Source organism: Acanthochromis polyacanthus, chromosome 15 (genome assembly GCF_021347895.1).
Source record: "Acanthochromis polyacanthus isolate Apoly-LR-REF ecotype Palm Island chromosome 15, KAUST_Apoly_ChrSc, whole genome shotgun sequence".
Taxonomy (NCBI): domain Eukaryota; kingdom Metazoa; phylum Chordata; class Actinopteri; family Pomacentridae; genus Acanthochromis; species Acanthochromis polyacanthus.
In genome coordinates this window covers 6450753-6472438 of record NC_067127.1, presented here as the reverse complement: position 1 = coordinate 6472438, position 21686 = coordinate 6450753, and the positions used below count along the sequence as shown (strand labels likewise).

The window sequence follows — 21686 nt, the reverse complement described above, 5'->3', positions numbered from 1 at the left end:
GTTCTAATGCTACATTGTGTTAGCTAACGGTGTTGAAAGGCTCATTGATGATCAGAAAATTCTTGTACAGTTATGTTAGCGCATGAATAAAAGTGTAAGCTTTCATGGAAAATATGAAATTGCCTTTTGTGACCCCACGTTTTTGAACAGTAGTGTATGTTTGTTAATCAATTATTTTACACTTTAGTACCAATATTGGTGGCAAAAAACTAGCATCCATTGGGCTTTAGTTGGACCACTGTGTCTAAATATGGATTTTGCTAAGCTTGGCATATGGAAAGTTGTTTAATCATTTCACAAGAACTAAACAAACCCTTACTTTTTAAAAATATTTTAAGCAGAAATACCATTACAGACTATTAGTATGATAATTCATATCCAGACCAGCTTTATTTAGGGTTTAAAAAAGTTGAAATATATAAAGAGACCTTATCAACAGTTATTCTTCAGTGTTGAGAGGCTATTACTTGTGATTTATGACCAATTAGATAATACAGTGGGAGGGACACTGCTCAAGACCACAGAGCATTCACTACAGATAGAGAACACTTTCATAAATAATATATTTTTTATCAGGTATAGGTTAAAAAAGATACCCATAATCCAAAAAATACTGATTATCAGACCCAACAATCATCCAGGCTGATAATCAGTCAATTGCCTCATTCTGTTGACTTCAGAGAACATGAGAAACAAGGCATTAGTCGAAAGCACATAAAAAGAAACACTGAAAAGTGAGGCAGATTATTAAAATCACTACAAAAAAAAAAGAAAAACATCTTGGGTTAAGGAAAGGTCAGGCGGAGAAGCTGAAGGAGCTGTGATTAGGTTCAGCCTAAACATGTGTGCCGGCTCAAAACCCAAATCCTTACAGCTAAACCCTGCAAAAAAAATAACAAATGATGGATAAAACACTTGAATTTGGAACACATGACAAATTCTGATGATAATCTATACGGGAGTCATCTGACAAATATCCACACTAAGACCAGGAGCACAAAGGGCAGAGGAAGTCGCAGGTCAAGAGGCTGTAAGTATTCCAATAAATGGAAATCTGTAACCTGCTGACCTTATATACTCCAAGAGGAAGCTCACCTTGCTTGCCTTTCCTCCTACAAACCCACAAACAAACCCTATCAGAGCTGCATGTCAAGAGGAGCATGGTTTGATACTGAAAACAAGGGGGAAAAAAGTCATTCTCCAAAAAATGAGAAGCTGACGTGCTCTCTCTCCCTCTCTCTGCTAATGCATTTGTCCTCGATGAGCTCTATCGTTGTTTTCACAAACGTCCTGCGGTCTTCTGTTTGTTTTAATACTTTCCAGGGGTTTGTGTGTTTGGGCGTTGAGAAGATATGAATTTCTCAAACTTCTCGAGGTCTCAGCCACGTGATCGAGCACCAGAGGACTGCTTCAAGTCGTTACACGAGCAGCGGCTGCCACTTATTATTCCTTAGTGGTCCAGTGCATTAAGCCGTAAGCCACATACTGTAACTCAGATGGGAGAGAAGGTGCATTAAGATTAATCAGTTCTCCCCATTTAATTAGATGCTCGGCTTAACAGCACTGCAATTCACGGGCTTCATTTTTAAAATATTAGCCGTTATTTTTCAGTCAAGCTCGCTTTCCTATCTTGTGCATGAATCAAAAAGGGAAGTGCTAAATTTCGTCCATATGCCATTCTGGAAGTTGCACGGCCTGTTTGGCATCCTTTACAACAAACGCTGGCAGCTTGTCCACTGCCAGCCTCACACACCTGTGAAACGGAGGCCTGAAGCATGCCTCGCTTTACTCTGCAGCTACATACCGAGTCCCTGATGGTTGACTGGAAGCCTGTTCAAGCCTCACTGATTTTTCCACATTCTACAATCACAAATGAAAAAAAAAAAAATAGACAACCCAGCCCAGCAACACAATGAGGCGCCTCTGCCATTAGCAAAGCCAAAACAGAGCCATGAAGTCAGAAATGTAACCTCTATTAACCTTCTGGATCCTAAAACCAACAGGTGGGGTTAAAATGCATGTAAAAGGCGCTAATCACATGTGACATGCAATTTCTCTGGGAAAACTACCAGATCTAAGCTGAAAATTGTGGACATATAATCAAAACCACTTTATTCTACACATCATCTTTAAAGAATTACCAAATGTTAACCATCTGCAGGAACAGATTCTGCAAAAAACAAACAAAAAAATCTGTGTTTTTGCCATAACCAAGAAGCCATGAGTGGTGTTCTGGTTGAACTGCAGACAGATTACACAGAGCAAATAAACGCAAGCAGTAAAATATCCATAGTATGTAGAGTCACCGTTTTAGTCATCCATATTAATGAAGACGTCTAGTAACACTTTCTGTCACAATCTCTTCCCTCTCCATTTTTACAAAACGACAATTGAATCAATAAAAATTAGCTTTCATTTTTTATTTTATGATTTACAGCATTACAACTGTATCGTACTGTTAGCCATGCTTATGCTCTTTCCATACAGGTGCAGGACTTTATACTGTAGTGAATACTAAGGCTACATTGACTGGGACAGGAACAAAAAAAAAAAAAGCCAAGAAACAACTTGTGGTTGAGAGAGTTAAAGCACCTTTCGATCAGTGCCAGCTGTGAGAGTTATTCTTCAAAAACTCTTCCTTCAAAAGTGTCTGGTCTTCATCAAAACAAGCCTTCCTCATAAAACAGAACGTTGCAAGCCAATAAAATCATTGCACAACACATTTGTATGACAAATGCATCTTTATTGATGTTTTGTTGCAATCCTCCTCCGCTCTCTCAGAAGCTCTCAATCCAAACTGCATGTCTTCTGGAACTACTATCATCACCTAATGGCAGTGATATAACCTGCCTGCGGCTCTGTGTTTACTTCCAGTTCCACCTGAGTGAATCAGGGAGCCTAAGAGAACTTTACTACCATATTGTGCAATAAAAAAGAAGCTGAATTCCTCTCAGATGATCTTACACAACTATTTTTATCCTGAATTCATTTGTGGTACCATTAAAATGACTAAGCTGAAAATAGTTTCAGCGCTAGCATCCGGTGTGCTAATGATCACCCCATTTTGGTCCTCCTACTGGAAGGCTTTGATCACTCTTCTCTGCAATAGTTTCACAAGTGTTGCAATAATATTATTCATCTATTCACTCAGAAAGGTTTTACACGCAGTGAAATTCAGACCTGAAACCAAAATCTGACAAGTTTTTTTGTTGTTTTTACAGGGATTCGTACTCGCCAGAGGCACCAACAGCTCTAATCTCCAGCATGACACCCTCCAAACTGTTGCCTGGTATCTTGGAGAAAGGACAGTAAATCACAAAATACCCCTGCAGCTGAACGCAAACTTTTCTTCGCATACTTTCACCAACAGCTGGATGCATCACAAACAATATTAGGAGGACATTCTGTTCTCAGTGATGAGGAGAAAGTCTTCCTTTAGTTTTGTCTTGAGCTTTTTTGACTTTAGCTCTTAAAATCAGTCCTCTTTGACAGTGATAGACATGTCTGGATTTTGTCAAGAAGGCGTTCAGTTTAAAAGGGGGAATTAAAGAAATCTAACTTTCAGAGCACACAGAAATTATAGTGGCCATACTGGAACAAAGAGCAGATGACTAAAGTGCTTATTTCCAAATGTATTTTTCTGTCTTTTAACATGCATATGAAAACAACAATGTAGTGTAGAAAACCAGTAAAGTTGATAAAAAAAATGACATTTCAGACCATCAGTTTTACTTTCCGAAAATGATCAGACATGACGCTGTATGCCTCATCATTTTTCTGTAAAAAAGGGCTTTGTCCAAAGAAACCGGTTTCCTGTCCAGCGTTGCTGTTCTTGGCAGCGTTCTGCAGATGGGACTGATTTCTGACGGACCACACACCATTTTAAAGGGTGGATGGTGTTTATTTTTATGAAGGGGCTCGCAAATACCTCTCAAATGGGTCAAGATATTTGCACAAATTAAGTAACCTATACGTTGACCGGTCTGCTCTTTCTTCTCTGCCGCCCCACCTTTTGCTGAAATGAATAGAGAAATGGCTCTGATAAATTGCACGGCATGACCTTGACATAATTGTTTCTTTGAGGTTTATGGTGTACACAGATGTGTCGCAGAGCTGTATGTTTAAAAAAAAAAAAATCAAACAGGATCTCATTAAGGAAATGTCTTCAAAGACGACACATGCGTTCGACACACGTGACTGTGTTCGTTTATCACGGCAGCGATGAACATGGCAGAGGCATGTTTCCTGGACCTCGCTGCAGCTGTTGATTCAGCTGGAATGTATGCGTGTGTGTGTGTGTGTGTGTGTGTGTGTGTGTGTGTGTGTGTGTGTGTGTGTGTGTGTGTGTGTGTGTGTGTGTGTGTGTGTGTGTGTGTCTGTGAAGGGGACGCAGAGGGCTTTCGAGGGTGTAAAGCGGCTGTAAGCAAAGTTAAGAGTCTGAGAGAGCAGCGGTGCTCGAAGCTGACAGCATCGGCTGAAGCATCCCCACGAGACTCAGTGATGTTAACAATCCGAGTGCTAACTCGCAGCTACAGCCCCATTACTCCTAGGGGCTAATGGTAACATATGCATGGCTATGAAAGAGCAGCACACACTCCAAGGGGTGGGGGCACTTTTGCAGGAAACATGTTGCTGAATTATAATCAAGGCTCCACATCCTTCACTAGCATAATAATTTAAACTGTCGGGTAAAACACAAACATTTGTTTATGTGTGTTTTGATGCCACTCACACTGACCTACTTATTTCAACATCTCATGATTTTTTTGTTGCCAACCCAAATATTTCATCCTGACAGTCTCAATTTTTCATATTTGCTCTGTGTCAGCGCAATGAAACACAAGATGCTTCAGCACTACAAACCAAATGAAATGAATTACGCCTGGCCACGGATCTGAGTGCACTGGCACTTATATATCACGCCTGGCATTATTTACAGAACCACAACCTCTGGGATGGAGAGATGGAAGTTGGAGGGGGGATCAGGGATGAACTGGCTGGAGGTTCAAAGGCACGAGTCAAATCCACTCCAAGCTCGTTCTGTGGTGCACAGTTACCGTCTTAGCCAGCCGGGCGTCTCGACTCTTAGCTGCCCCACGACTCAACTTCTTTCCAAAACGGCTTCCTGGTCTGTGCTGTGTTCTGATGCATAGTCCAAAACTTTGAGCTATTGTCTGATGCACGCTTTCCGTAATACAATCAAGTACTTCCCTTGTACAGAAATCCCCGTTGCAGCAGACTGACAACAATGAGACACCAGTGATTCAATAGAGATGAAATAACACTGAAACGGCAGCAGGGGACAGGAGAGACGAGAGAAGAGGGAAAACATGAGGCAGAGAAAGAAGACCAAAACAAAGGGCGAGCAGAGGGCTGTAGCAGGCGAGATTCCCTCATGTGAGCTGCAGGGACTTGCACATGGCTGATTTCCCAGCTGGGGGACCCTCCTGTGGTCCAACTTTGTCTGCCACCTTCTTTACCCCTTCACTGACTGCATAAAGAGCAGGGACTGTTTGCACTCCATTACAAAACTGTTGTTCTGAACTCCAAAGGAAGTCCAGCAGACAGTGAGTAAGAGAGTTTGATCAACCACAGCGAGCGGACCTGGGGAGAAAGTGCGGGGGTGGGACCATTTAATGTTGCTCTTGTCAGCGACCGGAGTCGACATCTCCCTGCTGAAGCAACTCCAAAATCTCATTCCCAAAGCCTTGTGTGTAAAAATGACCAGATGCTTTCTTACGTGAGGGAAAGAGTGTCTACGCATGTACTTTATGAGTCTGAATGAGTGTGTGAGGTACATGGGTGTGTTGGACGGGCAGGAAGCGGTCCAACTAAGAGTTTCCATTTTCATCAACTTCAAGGTATTTCACACACCTCATCCATTTTCTTTCAACAATACTGTTCCACAGTCGCACTCGCTGTTTATTTTCCCGACTTTAATTGGGCATGTATGGTGATCACGCTATCAGAGGGAAACTATACAGAGTTATCCAAATGGAAATTCTACAACGAAAACATGACTGCAGCACTCCTCTTTTACTGCCACTCGCCAGTCTGCCAACTCAAACAGCTGCACACTAATTTCTAATTGACAATTTAACCTCAAGTAACCACTGTTTCTTTGAACAAGCTGTGACAATATTCAAGCCAAGGACTTTAAAAAATATGGCTGGCAAAGTCAACACGGCAACAGTCGTATTTTGGCAGAACGGCTTTGTGGACTTGGGTAGACATCTACACAGGATATCTTAAACATTACGGTTAAATCCAGACCAGAGAGGTGGAGACAGGGTTACATACAGTATCTAGAGTCCTAGTTAAAATTCCAATGAGGGGAATCTTAAGGCGCCTGGTTTGCATTACTTGGGTTTTTGAAAACTGCTTCAGGGACAGTTAAATTGCCTACTTCTTTGACATTTAGCTCAGCTTCCTAACCTCAAAAAAAAAACAAATATGGAAAATAGACAAAGGAGGACTGCTAAAACAAACCGCTGTCCATCATTTATTTCATTACAGCCCTTTAACATACTAGAGGGAGTTTAACATAATCAAGAAGCTGGGCTATAAACAAAAATGAATCCACTTGAGATACTTAAAAAGAACCACATAATTAACAAGATACCTTTAAAATATCTGGTGTCACGATTAATTTAGGGTCATCAGTTACCCTGCATTGTTCTATAATGTTTCTATTATCAGTGCCATGTGAAAAGTTATAATTTTGAACCATGATTGATCATGCCAATACCGAAATCAGATGCAAAACACAGTGTTTCCAACCAATAACCAGCATTTAAACTGAACAAATCTGGGCAATCTGGTTGCCAGTTCATAGACGTGCATGGCGTGTGCATGGTAACATGCGTGAGCAGTCAGGAGACAGCGTGACGGCAAGCTATCAACAGCAGGACGTGTGTTTTTGTGACCACTGCTGGATGTAGAGGATTTCTTCATGTACAAAATCACAGAGCTAAAAGTAGAGAAAAAAATGAGAGGCTGGTCTGCTGCTACCACCAAGAGAAGAGACAGTAGTTTTAATAGTTTAAAAAAAAAAAAAAAAAAATAAAAAAAAGCCCACAGTTTCCAAAAGTGGACAGGGGTTACCAGGTCAGGAACGTACTTGATGTCTTCACGATTTACATGGTTGTGCATGAAGAATTAATCCCCAAGCGTTGGACTATCACGGCAGAATTCTGCTCTAAATCCAGAATTGTCTGAGTGAGAATATTTGGCGCAAATAACCTGAAATGTGGTGTGATGATATATAGCCACTCTAGTGCGGTCACAACATAGTGATTACGCACTGTTTTTTTGGCCACAACAATGTAACACTGCTGCCCTACTTGCCAGATCTGGCTGCTTCCTTCTCTTACCCAAAATGAAATTCAAATCCGTGAAGGGTCTGTGTTTTTTCACAGTTCAGGATGTTCAACACTCATGGCAAATGGTGCTTGGCATGTTTATGTGACGGGACTTCCAGGGAGCGTTGCACGTTTGCAGAGGCACTGGCAGCAGTGCATCACTGCACAAAGAGACTACAGAACAGCTTTTTCACAGAATCTCTTAATCGTACCTCATACGAGACATTTACAAAGGTTAATGGTTGCTATTCTATTAGTGCTAACAGAGTATACAGTAATATTACAGTGTGGTAGGTAGGTGAGAGCCTCAATACTCACTCCAAGGGACGGGTCTAATTACCAGTGTGTGAAAGGGCAAGAGAATGTACATTCTTTACTAAATGGTCATTCTTCAGCCAATAAACTTTATTTGTCAGATTTATGTTTTTTGTTAGCAAAGGTTTTCAATGTATATGTCATCTATTTGTTTGGTTGTTGGGCTTCAAGTGGCCAAAACTCAAAGGGACTGTCAACCATTTCAAGGCTAAACAGGGGCTTCAGTGACCCCTATACCACCATGTTACCTTGCTTCTATATCAGATCTCTTTGTGTAAAGGAAAACTCGTGCTGCATGTCTGCAGGTTCCTCAAAGTTCAATGGGACATAAATGATGTCGCTTACGCAATTTTACAAAGGTTCCCAGGCATCTGTGTGGAGGCCAAAATTTGTGACTATGCCAACTGTACGCACGACAACAAATGCTTTGTTTTCCTGGGATGCAGCGACTGATCATATGCAAGGAAAACAAATTATGCTCAACACAAATACTTGTTTTGAGGAGAGATTGTGCAACAAGATTCACCATTACCCACAACTTTTTAATATATCACTAAAAGAGCTGCAGTTGAATTAGTCGCTGCCAGATGTGGAAGGTGCTCTGACTTGTAGCTGTTGGTGTTCCACTGATGGTGCACAAATAGAGGGTAAGGTTTTAAACTCTACAGAAATCCTGTACTATGTCCACCCACTGCGCTCGGTACACCTCAGGAATAATCAGTGACACAGCATAACTAGCTGCTATATCCTGCAAAAAGTACAAAGTCAAAGCCTTTCAGAAACAGCCACAGGAGTCTGATGTGTTTTTCTGTGTTTATTCTATATGGGGCAATGTGACCATCTGTGTACAGACCAACATGGACCCTTTGTAGTCTGAATAGAGCCCTGTGTGGTTACGAGCAGCATGACTTGGCCTTCAGACTGTCGTGACTGTTGAGCTTTAGAAGCCGACACGTCTCTCCGGTCTCTAGCTCAACAATTTGAGAAATACAGTCTATTTTAGGAAGTTGTATTAAGGTAATTAGTCTGTTGCAATTAATGTTTTATATTGTTCATACTTCATAACTCTGGTGAGGATTAATTGGAAGAATTAAAGCTGAAGGAGTCATTAGTGAATATCTAGAAATGACTTCACTGGGGGCTTAGTACCTTAGAAAATGAGCCTTTGCTATTAGAACTTGTATGAAAGACCATTTCGCAATAAAAGAATTATTAAAACTGTGCAATAACTTTTTAAATCCAGACAAAGTCTCACACCCGTATGATCAATGTGCACCGGGGAGAGAATGTGAGCAGGTTGTCACCCATTCAAGACTATTTAAGATCACTGAAGCGAATCCTTTTTTTATTGAATGAAGTGAACCTTGAGAATACTAATTAAATCACTGACTAAAATAAGCGTAATACTGAGGCAGCGCTGGTCTGATTGGGCCTGTGTTTGGCATTGTTTTAAACAATCTCGTATATGATGGCAGATTATGTAAGTGAGAAAGGCCTGACTGTTGTGTCAGCTGCGTTTAGCATCAGAGGCCTGGAGTGGTTGAGCGTCAGTGTCATTCCGTTGTTTTTATTTGTTTGGATTTGCGATTAGGAGTGACTGGAGGAGCACCTGACATCTGCTCCCTTACCAAGCGCTGCTCAGTGGGCTCGAACACAACCCAAAGACAAAGCAAAACATTATCCAACAGCAGACTACACACTCACCTTCTGAAAGAAATCCTCCCCGCCATTGACTCTCCCCTCGGAGGCAGCTAGAGAGAGACAGAGAAAGAGAAAAATAAATTCATAAAACCGCACAGAGTTACTCAGTTTTGAATGCAAAACGCAACCCTAACGCGGCCAAATCACACACAGATTAACCGGCCCTCAAAATGTTACGGTATCTTCATTCAAAGCTGTGTTTACGGTGGATCTCGATTTCTTTGGATATTGTGTTTGGCACCGTTACTGATACTGCTGATTTGCAGGAATGGAATAAAATGTTCCAAGTAATTTTCTATAATCCCAGAGATTGGATACAGCTTCCGTGTAACAAATTGATGGATACAGTAAAAATATTTGAGCGCTCTACAGTAGCCGGTAATGGAGTGTTTCGTGCCACGTTTGGATCGACTGGTGTCGGTTTCTCACTTCTTAAAAAAGGCTTTCACGCTTTTGAAATTTGTCTGTCAGCGCACTGTAAACTTCTGGTCTTGGCAACTGCAGGCTACCAAGTTGCCCCACATCACCTGTAAACAAAATAAACCCTCAGAATAGCCCTGGCGTTTTTAAGTAACTTTCCAAGAAGGTGAAAATGCCAAGAAACTCCCTTAGCTGATACAATATGCTGGATGGAAGCAGAAAGCCAACCACCAAAGCAGGTCGGGCCTGAAGCCGCTCCAACACATCTGCAAGTCCTTCTGACTGTGGCAGCTCTGTTGATGCAAACTACATATCTGCTATCCAAGGAGAGTTCTCATGTTTCTCTGTCATTTGGGAGTACAGCGAAGGTTTAATGATGCATTTCAGCCAGATTTCTCGAGAAGGATCTACGGCTGTCTGCGTACTGTAAATCTGGGTCATGAGCAGCAGAGTCATTGCGGGTTATACAGCTGAGTCCTGAATGCTGACCTCAGTGCAACAACAAGAAAGATGTTAAGATTAGAAGAAAACCAAAGTCCTATTTCATCTTCTATTTCAGAGTAAGTGCTTGGACTAGAATGAATCTAAAATTGACGAGGAGTTTAAAAGTCCCACTCTGGTCATTGATTAGCGCTCTCGAAACTTATCTGTGTATTAAAATGACAAATTTAGAAACATTTTAATGAAAATGATTCTTTCTAACCTTAAAATAGCTTAGATGTAACTTTATGAAGTCACTGCCTTTGTCTCAACCCACTTCTTCCTAGCTGCTGCAGCTCGAGCACACCAGCTAGCCAACAACTCTGCTGTGAAATTATTCTACGCCAATCAATAGCAAGTTGCAATACTTGAATAATGCAGCCACAGATGTTGGCACCAGAAACTGATTCTGAGGAAGAATGTTGTTACATATAAAATTCTCACTGTGTGAATCTGTTTTTTGATACCCTAATTCAGGGGTCGTCAAGTAGATGTGGCTGTGGCGATACAGCTGATCGCCGCTGCTTGGGACACACGTCTCAATTCTGATCACAGATGTAGTAAAAAATGACTCCCGAGACATACACATGTTTTGCACACACTGTTGCTCACCGAAATCTCGCTGGTACAACCGTGTCCGACCAGTAGCGCGAACGCAGAAATGACCGGCAGCAGCTGACCACGGGAGTTTCGTGTTGCGGTGACGGACTGGCTTGGCTCCGTGCCAAATCAAATTTTCCAAATCATCTGGCGGGCCAGATATTATTCCTGACAGTCCAGTTTTGGCCCACGGGCCGCCAGTTGCCAACCACTGCCCTAATTGGTGAGCTGCAGTTTCACAGTAGAAATGCTCAGCCTTGGCTTATTTCACTCATGATATTTCTCCTAACACATAAAAAGAATACACAATAATGACATGTTAACAGGGTAAAAAAGTTCAATTTAAGCAGAGAGGGTCATCTCGGTGGACTATCAGCTGATCAAGAGTGAAATATTTTGATAATTGATTAACTATTTCAGTTGTTTTTCCAAGAAAAAATGCCAAAAGTTTTTTCTATTTTCAGTTTCAGAATGAGAATGTGCTGATTTTGTCTTGGCCTCTTAAAACAACTGACGGCCAATGATAAATCGAAAAATAACTGACAAATTGATTGTTTGCAGCCCCACACGATATATTTCAAAAACACGCAATGGCATGGTAAATTACACCCCTCCATCATCATATTATTTTTAAAATCCAACAAATCTTGCTCAAATTTTCTGTAGAATTTCCTCAAATTTATAAAACCTGTTCTGGTTAAAATTATGCAATACCTCCAATGCACACAGTATTACATGGTGACCACGATGTGAGCGTGAGAAACAGTAAGACTTTCCCATCAACAACACATGTCAACAGAAAATAAAAACAGTTTCCTTTTCACAAGAAACAATGCTCACACTACCCACATCATGAGGATTTAACACATGTTTGTACTTATGCAGGCTTTCTAGTAAACAAGTCTGGACCACACTTAATGAAGACGTAGAGTCTTGTCTGCCTCGACTCAACAGGTGAGTTAAATTTGTTTACGCCAAATGCTCACTACCCCATTACACTGATAATGATGAATTCCGGCAGCTTCTTAGCTCATCATTCAAACCAGAGGACTAATAAAAGGAAAGATCAGAAACTTTTGGCCAGTGTAGGAGAACACCATAGTAAATCAGCAACTGGTCATAAACATTAAGAAACAACTGCCAAGAATCATCCTCCTTAATCTGCAACGATCAATCCAATTTTCACCCCAAGACTACAAATCCACTGATGTACAACACATACAGTTTTGCTGATGATTTAAACATCTCCAGCTTTGAAAACACTGAAAATTCCAGCTGTTGGGACATTCAGGCAAGAGTGCCATTAACAAATGAAATCCGTCACGGATGGTGAAATAACAAGGTTGTTCCAAGTAATGTTGGACGCATCTTTAGCTGCCTGAAGAGCCTTTGATTTAAGTGTAAACCAACAGTGACTTTACCAAATAGCTGTTGCTCGCAGTGATGCTCTCGGCCTGCCGCCAAATGCTGCACATAATCAGATAACAGACAAGACCGATAATGACGAAGAGAGCGGAAAGGGCACGCAGCCAGCTGTAAACATCGATGTGAAGCGCGTTTAAATTTCATTAGTTAAGACGACTCTTTATTTAGCAATTCGAGATAAAACTAATCTACAGTTTTAATATCCGACTGGTTTTATAGACAATTTATTAAGCCAAAATAAAACTAATCTGTCACATCTCCCTAAATTCAAACAACTCTTTGCTTTTCTGCATCTCATGCTATACTTTTTCAGCTTTTAACTGCCACAAAAAAGGATGATTTGAACTGCGGAAAGTGGAGAAGGCACAGAATAAATAAATAATTGATAAAGCATCAGTAGATTAACTAACATGAGAGTTAATATCAGCCCTAAAAATGCTCAAATAGTTGATGATAAGGCCACTTGTGCATATCTGCTTCGTCCTGATGATAGTATGTTTAAGTGCTTACATCCAATATTTAGTTTAGAATAAAACAGCCCTGACAGAAGTGCTCATCTCTTAGGTGGCCTGAAGCCATCCAACATTATGAAAGATCGACCCCGATGCTGTTTCCCGTAAGACAAACAAAGAGGAGTGCAGCGACATCAAACAGACGGTTTTTCCCACTTGTCTGGTGGAAAACTGTCTAGTGCAGCAGACCAGTTGCTCTTCTTCTGTGGTCTTGGTATTCTTTTAGCAACTAAACAAAACTAAATCCTCTGGGAAAGTCTCTGTCAGTGGCAAAATACTGAGAGAAATAGAAAACAGGATTAACTGCAAGTCAACCAAAAGGCCACATTCACTTCTGTTATTGGCAGAAAAATCACATCATCATAACTCTACTGAGAAATGATGCACTGTTAAACTTTGGATTCACGCAGTGAAAAAGCTCTGCTGTATGTTGATCTGAGTCAAGGACACGACACGGCTGGATCAGACACTCAGCAAGAAAGTACAGTTGCAAAACATTGCATTACCCTCCTCTTCTGATGGCACAAGTACATGAAAAGCTGCATTATACGTGGATTTCTCCTCTAAGCATTTAATGTAGCATCAGCCTCTAATAGGGGCAACTTTGAACCATGGTACACATATTAAATGGCAGCTATTTCCTTAAAAAAAATTTCCGTGGTACAATTTCAGCTCTATTACAATTTCAGCCATTAACATCTAAACCAAACCTGTCAGAGTCAAACAATAAGGTTCAATGAGACGTACTGACCCGAATGAGGAAGAGATTTAAAAAATGCAACGCCACAACAACAAACTGACAAACACAATTCAAGAGCATTCTTGCCGCATGAAATGTTGGAGCTGAAAGGAATCTGACATTAAACATGAAGGTAAACATGAGCCATGTGGTGAGAGCAAAACATCCTGTCGGCAGATGAGTAAACTGGCCGTGGGGCGACCCAGAGCAGCAACAGGAGGGTCACAGCTGGGGGTCCGAGGAGCTCTGCGGTATATTAACATATGAAGGAACATAATCGTATCTTACTTATAGCTAAATTGTGTGCTGCAGGTTGCAAAATAAGTCGTAGTTGAGCTTTCTAAAACCAAATTCTGCTCTCAGTTTGCTGTAAGGGAAAAGCTAATTGAGGCATTTATACTTGGAGGGCATCAACGTTCTTCACCAAGTAGAATTCTGATTCTAAAGCTCTCAAAAGAAGGTGAAGTGTTTGTTGGCGGCTGTTTTAATGTTTGTAGCTGGTTGGGTAAACAACAACCAGTAGTGCAGTTAAGAACGGGGATGTCATCATGCTGTGACTGAGCTAGAAAATCTCAGATAAGCTCATCTCAGCTTGAAGCTCAAGGCTACATTAATCACTACTGGCATAACACGAGACATTGAGATTTCTAATTAAACAGTTGGCGGTCCAGTTGCATTGTGGGTAATGGGCTACAGGTTTCAATAAGACTGAATGGAATAGAGAAAGTGATGGACAATTCTGCTGCATGATCTACTGGAATCATTACAGGAGTATAAGAGCACTTGCTCGCTGCTCATAACTATCACTAATAACCACCGTACAGTACTGTAGGTCCATGTTGAATCAGTTTTACAATAGTTAGGTATGCTAGCACACAAAGAATGTGTCTTAGTATTAGACTTGAGTATTGCGGCTACGATCAAGGTTTTTGATACATTTCTGTGTGCATGCAAACACGTATTTGCCTGATTTCAGAAACCTGAATAAGCCTGTTTTTGAGAATCCCAACTACACCAGCTGCAGAACTCCAAAATGATCTTGGATACTGTCGCATGTATACTTTTCATCCCAGTTTTTGGCTGTTGCTGACTACCTGCACAGGTGCAGATTCAGCCACTTTCATTTGTAACAGAACTGGTGCTCATTCTGTCGTTTCCTCATGAACGATTCACACAGCCGGAAAAACAATACAGCCCTAATTTTCTGTCCAGTCAGATCAACTGAAAGCTTTCATGTATTCCAGCAGTAGCAACCCTGAAACTTCATCCGCTGCAATACTCCTTCCTTCCTTCCTTCCTTCCTTCCTTCCTTATCATTGAAGAATAAAGAAACACTGAGCTAAGATAATGTAACAAAAACAAACAAACAAAACAGGAATAATATTTAAAAACCTACAGACAATTATGATAATCTTGAACTGGGATATACAATTTTTCAATGAAATATTATTTGTGCTATGGAGAAAGAAGTCGGATATATGACATGTGGAAATGACTAATGCAAAAAATTAGAGGACAAGAAAGTCTAATGTAAAGTTCAATTAGAAAACATAGTAAAGTGACAAAAGTAGTGATTAAATGAGGGCTGTGCAACCAATAAGTAAAACAACACATGCAGACAGGTCAGGTAAGTCAGTCAGTGATGGTTAGACCCAAAACACTCCTGTATGACCAAAAGACGGCGAGTAAAGAGCATCACATTGGCGCATTCTTAGCCCACTAGCCCCAAGTTGTATATTTATGGTTGAATTAAAGGACACACTATTATTAGTCTGCTGCTGACTAGCAAACTTTTCAGTGCAGGAAACCACCAAATTCAACTTTCTCCTTTCACAACATTCACGTTTCCCGGTTGTTTTGTTGACATGATTTGCCAGCAACGCAAAATTACAAAGGGAAAGAAGTAGATCAGAGAGATCTTAACATTTGTCTTTTGCTTCTTTGTCAGAGAATTGACATCCATTTTACCACAAGAATGCATAGCTCCCGCCTCATTACTTAGATAACCAAGAACCCTATTATTTTGTCTGCCAACAGAAAAATCCAATTTAAATTATAGGCCTTCCTTTGGGCAAACTGAACATTTGGACTGGAGCTGAAGAGCACATCCCTACTTTAAAGTATATTTTTCTGCATTTAGTGGCTCTGATTCATATCAAAGACTTGTTTCATTTATTTCTCAAGTGCTTGAACGCCATCGCTTTTTTCAAACCAGGTTATGCGAGGACAATGCAGCACTCCTCCCTTCCAGCACGGCAGACTGTACAGGCATCGCAGCTGAGAAACGACACAAAACCCCTGAGCACAGTTCACATGTTGCAATCAGCTCCGTCGCCTTGAGCATTTTTGCTAATAGGGAGCAAATAACTGAAATAGTGCAGCTAACTTGACTGTCTTCTAATATGAGAAACTAGACGCGATGGTTGCAGTTAATCAGATCCACACCCTCTATTTTTCTCCCTGTAATTATTTAATGTATCCAATCACCGTCACTGCATGTAAAGAGCTGAGAGAAGTCGCAGTGGAAAGCATGTGGGACGTGATGCTGGCAGATGGAGCGGGGTCTGGGATCCATTATTTTGTGGAAAGACTAACTTTCTGGGAGATTCCGCTGTTTTGACACTGCAGGAATGTAAACAGCGTTGATTTCTACAGTTTTTGGCTTCGTTCCACACACAACAATCAAGCAAACTATAGAGACAACAGCCTTAATAAATCAAAAGACATTTTTTGACATGAGCAGTTTCCGCATTAGATAGTTTCAGACCTACACTAAGCAGGTTTAATGGAAAGTTTGAGAAGGAGAACCAAGTGTAACAAAAAGCCAAGTTACAACTTTTCCAATAACAAGAGGGCAAATACCTCATCGCGTACATGTGAGCCATTATCCATTCATTTCAAACATGCAATATCAGTCATTCAAGAACCCCCCAAAAAATGAAGGGGGCAGTTTGTGCACCTGGTGTTTGTGCTGTGCCAGATTTATCAATCAAAGTCCTTCACGTCAGAGGCTTTAGAACGGATCTTTTTTATTTTTTTCAAATTCCAAAAAGACAGACACCAAAAGCACCGGCTAAACCTCCAAAAGGCAGAGCTGCTTAGGCAAAATCCTCTGCACTGAAAATAACCACAAGAAGACTTAAGGTGAAAGCCGGGGCATTCACAGAAAAGTCTACGCAAGCATGAAAATCAGAAACAAACTAGTGGATAGGAATTCAAATCAGGTGACAACTCTAATCTAGGAAAAGTCTAACATCTCAGTCCACCGCCAGCTGTAGTAAAGAGGCACAGATTAACATGAAACTCAGACTTACGAATTCTGCTGGCTGAGAGGAAAACAACCAGTATAAACATTTCTACAGAACATTACGTTTTCACAGCAGCTTTCCAACTTCCCTCCCTTACTTTCGCTCTCTTCTGATTCAATAAGGTGCGAATGAAAGAACCTGACAGAGCCATAGCAAAACATAAATACACGTGCAATGCAACAAACTGATTCGGGGATCCGTTCAGTAACATATGAGCACATGTATTTTTTGCTTTATTGTAATGACAGGAAGTCTTCAGGCCTGGTAGGGACAGGATCTTATTTTTTTAACCTAGATCAGACATTTAAGAAAGAACACATGCTTGTGAAATTATTTGCAATCAACATACCATCTCCTTTTAAGATTAGCTTCAAAGGTTTTTTTTTGCTGGGTGAGACATTTTTAGAAACTAAACTGTGGTCTGATTTTGATCACATTAAGCGAAAATGTCGCATTCAAAAGTTGAACTAGTAGCATATTTAGCTAAACCTTGTATATGTCATTTTACATTGCTATATTGAGATTCATTATGATATAGATTATTTCCTGGAAATCGGATCAAGGATTTTGATTAATCCATTTGCTTAGAGTATCTCAGTTTTGTGAAGCAAGTTATTAAATACTAAAAACAAATATATTGATTATTATCAGTCAATGCGTGCCTGTCACAGCTGTAACATTAGCAGCATAATACAATAAGCACTGATGTGAAAATGTAAAAAAAAGGAAAATAATACAGAAATAGGCATTTGGGGCAAAGTAGAAATGATAATGTCATACAGAGTGACTCAGACTATTGTTTACGATGTCTGCAGCACATGTAGCAGAGTCGCATCACAGCTGAGAAGACAGTAGCAGGAGTCAAATGGTGTCCATTAACAATTTAAAATGGTTTGTGAAGTACATCGATGAAAAGTTAAACTATGATGGCATCACTTCCTCCTTTCAATATAACTAACATATGTACATATATAAAGAATATTGGCTGACATCGAAATCAGAATTTTTTTACTCCTTTGAAATCAGCATCGGTCCCACAATTCCTGTATCGATCAGCCTGATTAAATTTCACGATTTTTCCACACTGCCATAAAGCAGATCTGCTCAATGAGTTAACTCACTGCTACTCCTCACACACACACGGATATTTAAATCCAAAAATCAGTTTGAAAGATTAACAGTACAATCAATACTAATGACTCAGGTTGTTTCATTGATGGGGCCTGTTCACATCAATCAGCCTAAACGGTTCGATTCAAAAGTAAAAATGTTCCTACAAGGGTATCACCTTCCAGCTGACAGGTAGTTGGCAGCAACAGGCTTGAGATCAAAATGAAAACAGACGCAGGCCGATACTTCAGTCCCTCTGTAAGTTGGCATCTAAACATAAGACTTGAGCACCTGAGAAACAGTCCAGCTGTTCTCCAAGGCAACAGTGGAATCTAATCTCTGAGGCAGGATTAAGGAGCTATACAACTATAGCAGAACAAGCTGTTTGCTTCATGTGAACTTTCACTGTGAGAGGAGCATCTTTAGCTTTCAACACGGACATCTTTATCTTTTATAAGAAAAGTGGAAGGTTTTTACTATTTGTAGAAGACAAATATGCTTCCTGCTATAATCAATCTGTTATGTCGATTCTATTTATTGACAGTGTGAGATTTGGACTGGTTACTCGGAAACAAGTCTGAAAGTAGATGAGGGACCACAGCTGGTTTCTTTAAAAATGATATTTTTGCTGTGCAATATAAACAGAAACAATAAATCTTTGACTATACATAAAGTACATCATTAAATTTTGGTTGAAGTCATATTTTTTTTTAATTTTCATCAATTCAAACTTCCTTTTTGCTGTTACCACCAGCAGCCACAGGTGCCATCAAACCTTACAGAACACCACTTGATGGATTGATACCATTTCATTTCTCTAACTTTGGTAAACAGACTTAAAGACTGAACACTCGTCATGTTTCTGTACCAAGCTGAAGTCACCCTCTGTTTTCCAAAAGGCTCCGCGCTCCTCTCAACTCCCGCAGTGTTGCCAAGCAACTGTGCTATCAAATAAATGCACTAAGTGCCAGATGTTGCTGTCCGACAGACGAAGATAAAAGCCTGCCAACAAAACTAGACTCACTGACCCCAAGGTCACAAAGACGGATTGCGTAGAAATAATCAAAAATCAACTTGAAGTTAAAACAGTTCTGCTTTATGGAAATAAACACCAACTCTATTATCACGTCATATTAACAGCAGTGGTTTTATTTACACACATCGCATCTATCTAGTAGAAACATCCACTTCAGGACAAGACATCAAGCTGTTGTTGGTAACGTGTTTGGATTATCGTCTCCTTCCTCTCTCTCATGTGAATGCTGCCAAGTGATTACACAACTCTGTACATTCCTGGTGCCTGGTATCTACTGTGTTAGATCCCCCATGGAGCAGAGGGAGGCAGTCTCACTTAACAGCCCGAGAGCTGCACTGCACATTACACTGTACTATTAGGAAATTACACTCAACAAAAATATAAACGCAACACTTTTGTTTTTGCTCCCATTTTTTATGAGATAAAGTCAAAGATCTAAAACTTTTTCCACATACACAATATCACCTTTTCTCTCAAATATTGTTCACAAATCTGTCTAAATCTGTGATAGTGAGCACTTCTCATTTGCTGAGATAATCCATCCCACCTCACAGGTGTGCCATATCAAGATGCTGATTAGACACCATGATTAGTGCACAGGTGTGCCTTAGACTGCCCAAAATAAAAGGCCACTCTGAAAGGTGCAGTTTTTTTTGTTTTTTTGTTTTTTTTGGGGGGGGGGGGGCGGCGCTGTGCGAAGTTGCTGGATATCGGCGGGAACTGGTACACGCTGTTGTATACGCCGATCCAGAGCAACCCAAACATGCTAAATGGGTGACATGTCCGGTGAGTATGCTGGCCATGCAAGAACTGGGACATTCTCCGCTTCCAAGAATTGTGTACAGATCCTTGCAACATGGGGCCGTGCATTATCCTGCTGCAACATGAGGTGATGTTCTTGGATGTATGGCACAACAATGGGCCTCAGGATCTCGTCACGGTATCTGTGTGTATTCAAAATTCCATCAATGAAATGCACATGTGTTCTTCGTCCATAACCCCACCGCCACCATGGGCCACTCCATCCACAACATTGACATCAGAAAACCGCTCACCCACATGACGCCACACATGCTGTCTGCCATCTGCCCTGAAGAGTGTAAACCGGGATTCATCCGTGAAGAGAACACTTCTCCAACGTGCCAGACGCCATCGAATGTGAGCATTTGCCCACTCAAGTCGGTTACGACGACGAACTGGAGTCAGGTGGAGACCCCAATGAGGATGACGAGCATGCACATGAGCTTCCCTGAGACGGTTTCTGACAGTTTGTGCAGAAATTCTTTGGTTATGCAAACCGATTGTTTCAGCAGCTGTCCGAGTGGCTGGTCTCAGACCATCTTGGAGGTGAACATGCTGGATGTGGAGGTCCTGGGCTGGTGTGGTTACACGTGGTCTGCGGTTGTGAGGCTGGTTGAATGTACTGCCAAATTCTCTGAAATGCCTTTGGAGACGGCTTATGGTAGAGAAATGAACATTCAATACACCAGCAACAGCTCTGGTTGACATTCCTGCTGTCAGCATGTCAATTGCACGCTCCCTTAAATCCTGCCACATCTGTGGCATTGTGCTGTGATAAAACTGCACATTTCAAAGTGGCCTTTTATTGTGGGCAGTGTAAGACACACCTGTGCACTAATCATGGTGTCTAATCAGCATCTTGATATGGCACACCTGTGAGGTGGGATGGATTATGTCAGCAAAGGAGAAGTGCTCACTATCACAGATTTAGACAGATTTGTGAACAATATTTGAGAGAAATGGTGATATTGTGCATGTGGAAAAAGTTTTAGATCTTTGAGTTCATCTCATAAAAAATGGGAGCAAAAACAAAAGTGTTGCGTTTGTATTTTTGTTGAGTGTACCAACATTCATATTCGTCAGCATTTCAACTCCGGGGCCGACAGGAGGAATCTGCACAGGATTGTAGTGATGGGAGGTCTTGGCTCGATTACTGCATTTTATTACTCAACCGCTACGTTATCTGTACTGATATGTCCAATCAGAATAGTTTCTGCATAATATATAACAGCTCTAAGGAAATGAACATAATTCAGTTTGTTTCTTTTTTTTAAATGAAATGCCTATCATTGGACTAAACTTTTATCCCCCACCCATTCTCTTTTGTTCCAGCGGAGAGTTTTGTGGCATGGTCAGGACTAGATCCAAAAGGTGCTCATAAAAGTGCTTTTTTACTCCAATCAATGCAAGTGGAGAAAAGGCAGATTGTACTGGATGTTGAGAGAGCAACAAACCAAAACCCAAGGTTCTCCGTAGATAAACACTGAAAGCTCTTGGGGGAGTGGTTAAGGGCTGGGCGGCGTGCATGCGTTTGTGTGTGTGTGTTTCTACACTTGTGTGAGCGTGTTGTGTGCGCACGCGTGCAGGATAAGAAAAGGGGTGCCTCCCCCAAGAAACATTTCTAAAATAGCAACCGCAAACCAGACAGAATGTAAATCTGCACTTTGAAAAGGGTTGAAGAAAAAGAGGTTTGAGGGACGTAGAAAAATAGGTATTCATTTCAGCCCATTTTCAGTTCCAGGAGCACAGAAATGGGTCACAGCACTCCAGCTCCACTTGGACTGTTGAAATAGGACTCCTGGTTATATTTTCTTGAGTAATGAATTACAGGTTTTTCCGCCGACTGAAGCTCAATTATACTACAGCTCCTGAAAGCTT

The 21686-nt window shown here is 40.9% G+C and overlaps 1 protein-coding gene across 2 annotated transcripts in view; it reads right to left on the bottom strand.

Annotated features, from left to right (window-relative positions):
- The window catches only part of LOC110954071 (protein bicaudal C homolog 1), a 66789-nt gene that overhangs the window by 37461 nt on the left and 7642 nt on the right, over positions 1-21686 (bottom strand). For both annotated transcript variants that reach the window (XM_022198370.2, XM_051959737.1), the window contains exon 2: positions 9381-9427. In XM_022198370.2, the coding sequence (XP_022054062.1) occupies positions 9381-9427 (47 nt within the window). The remainder of the gene's footprint in view (positions 1-9380; positions 9428-21686) is intronic.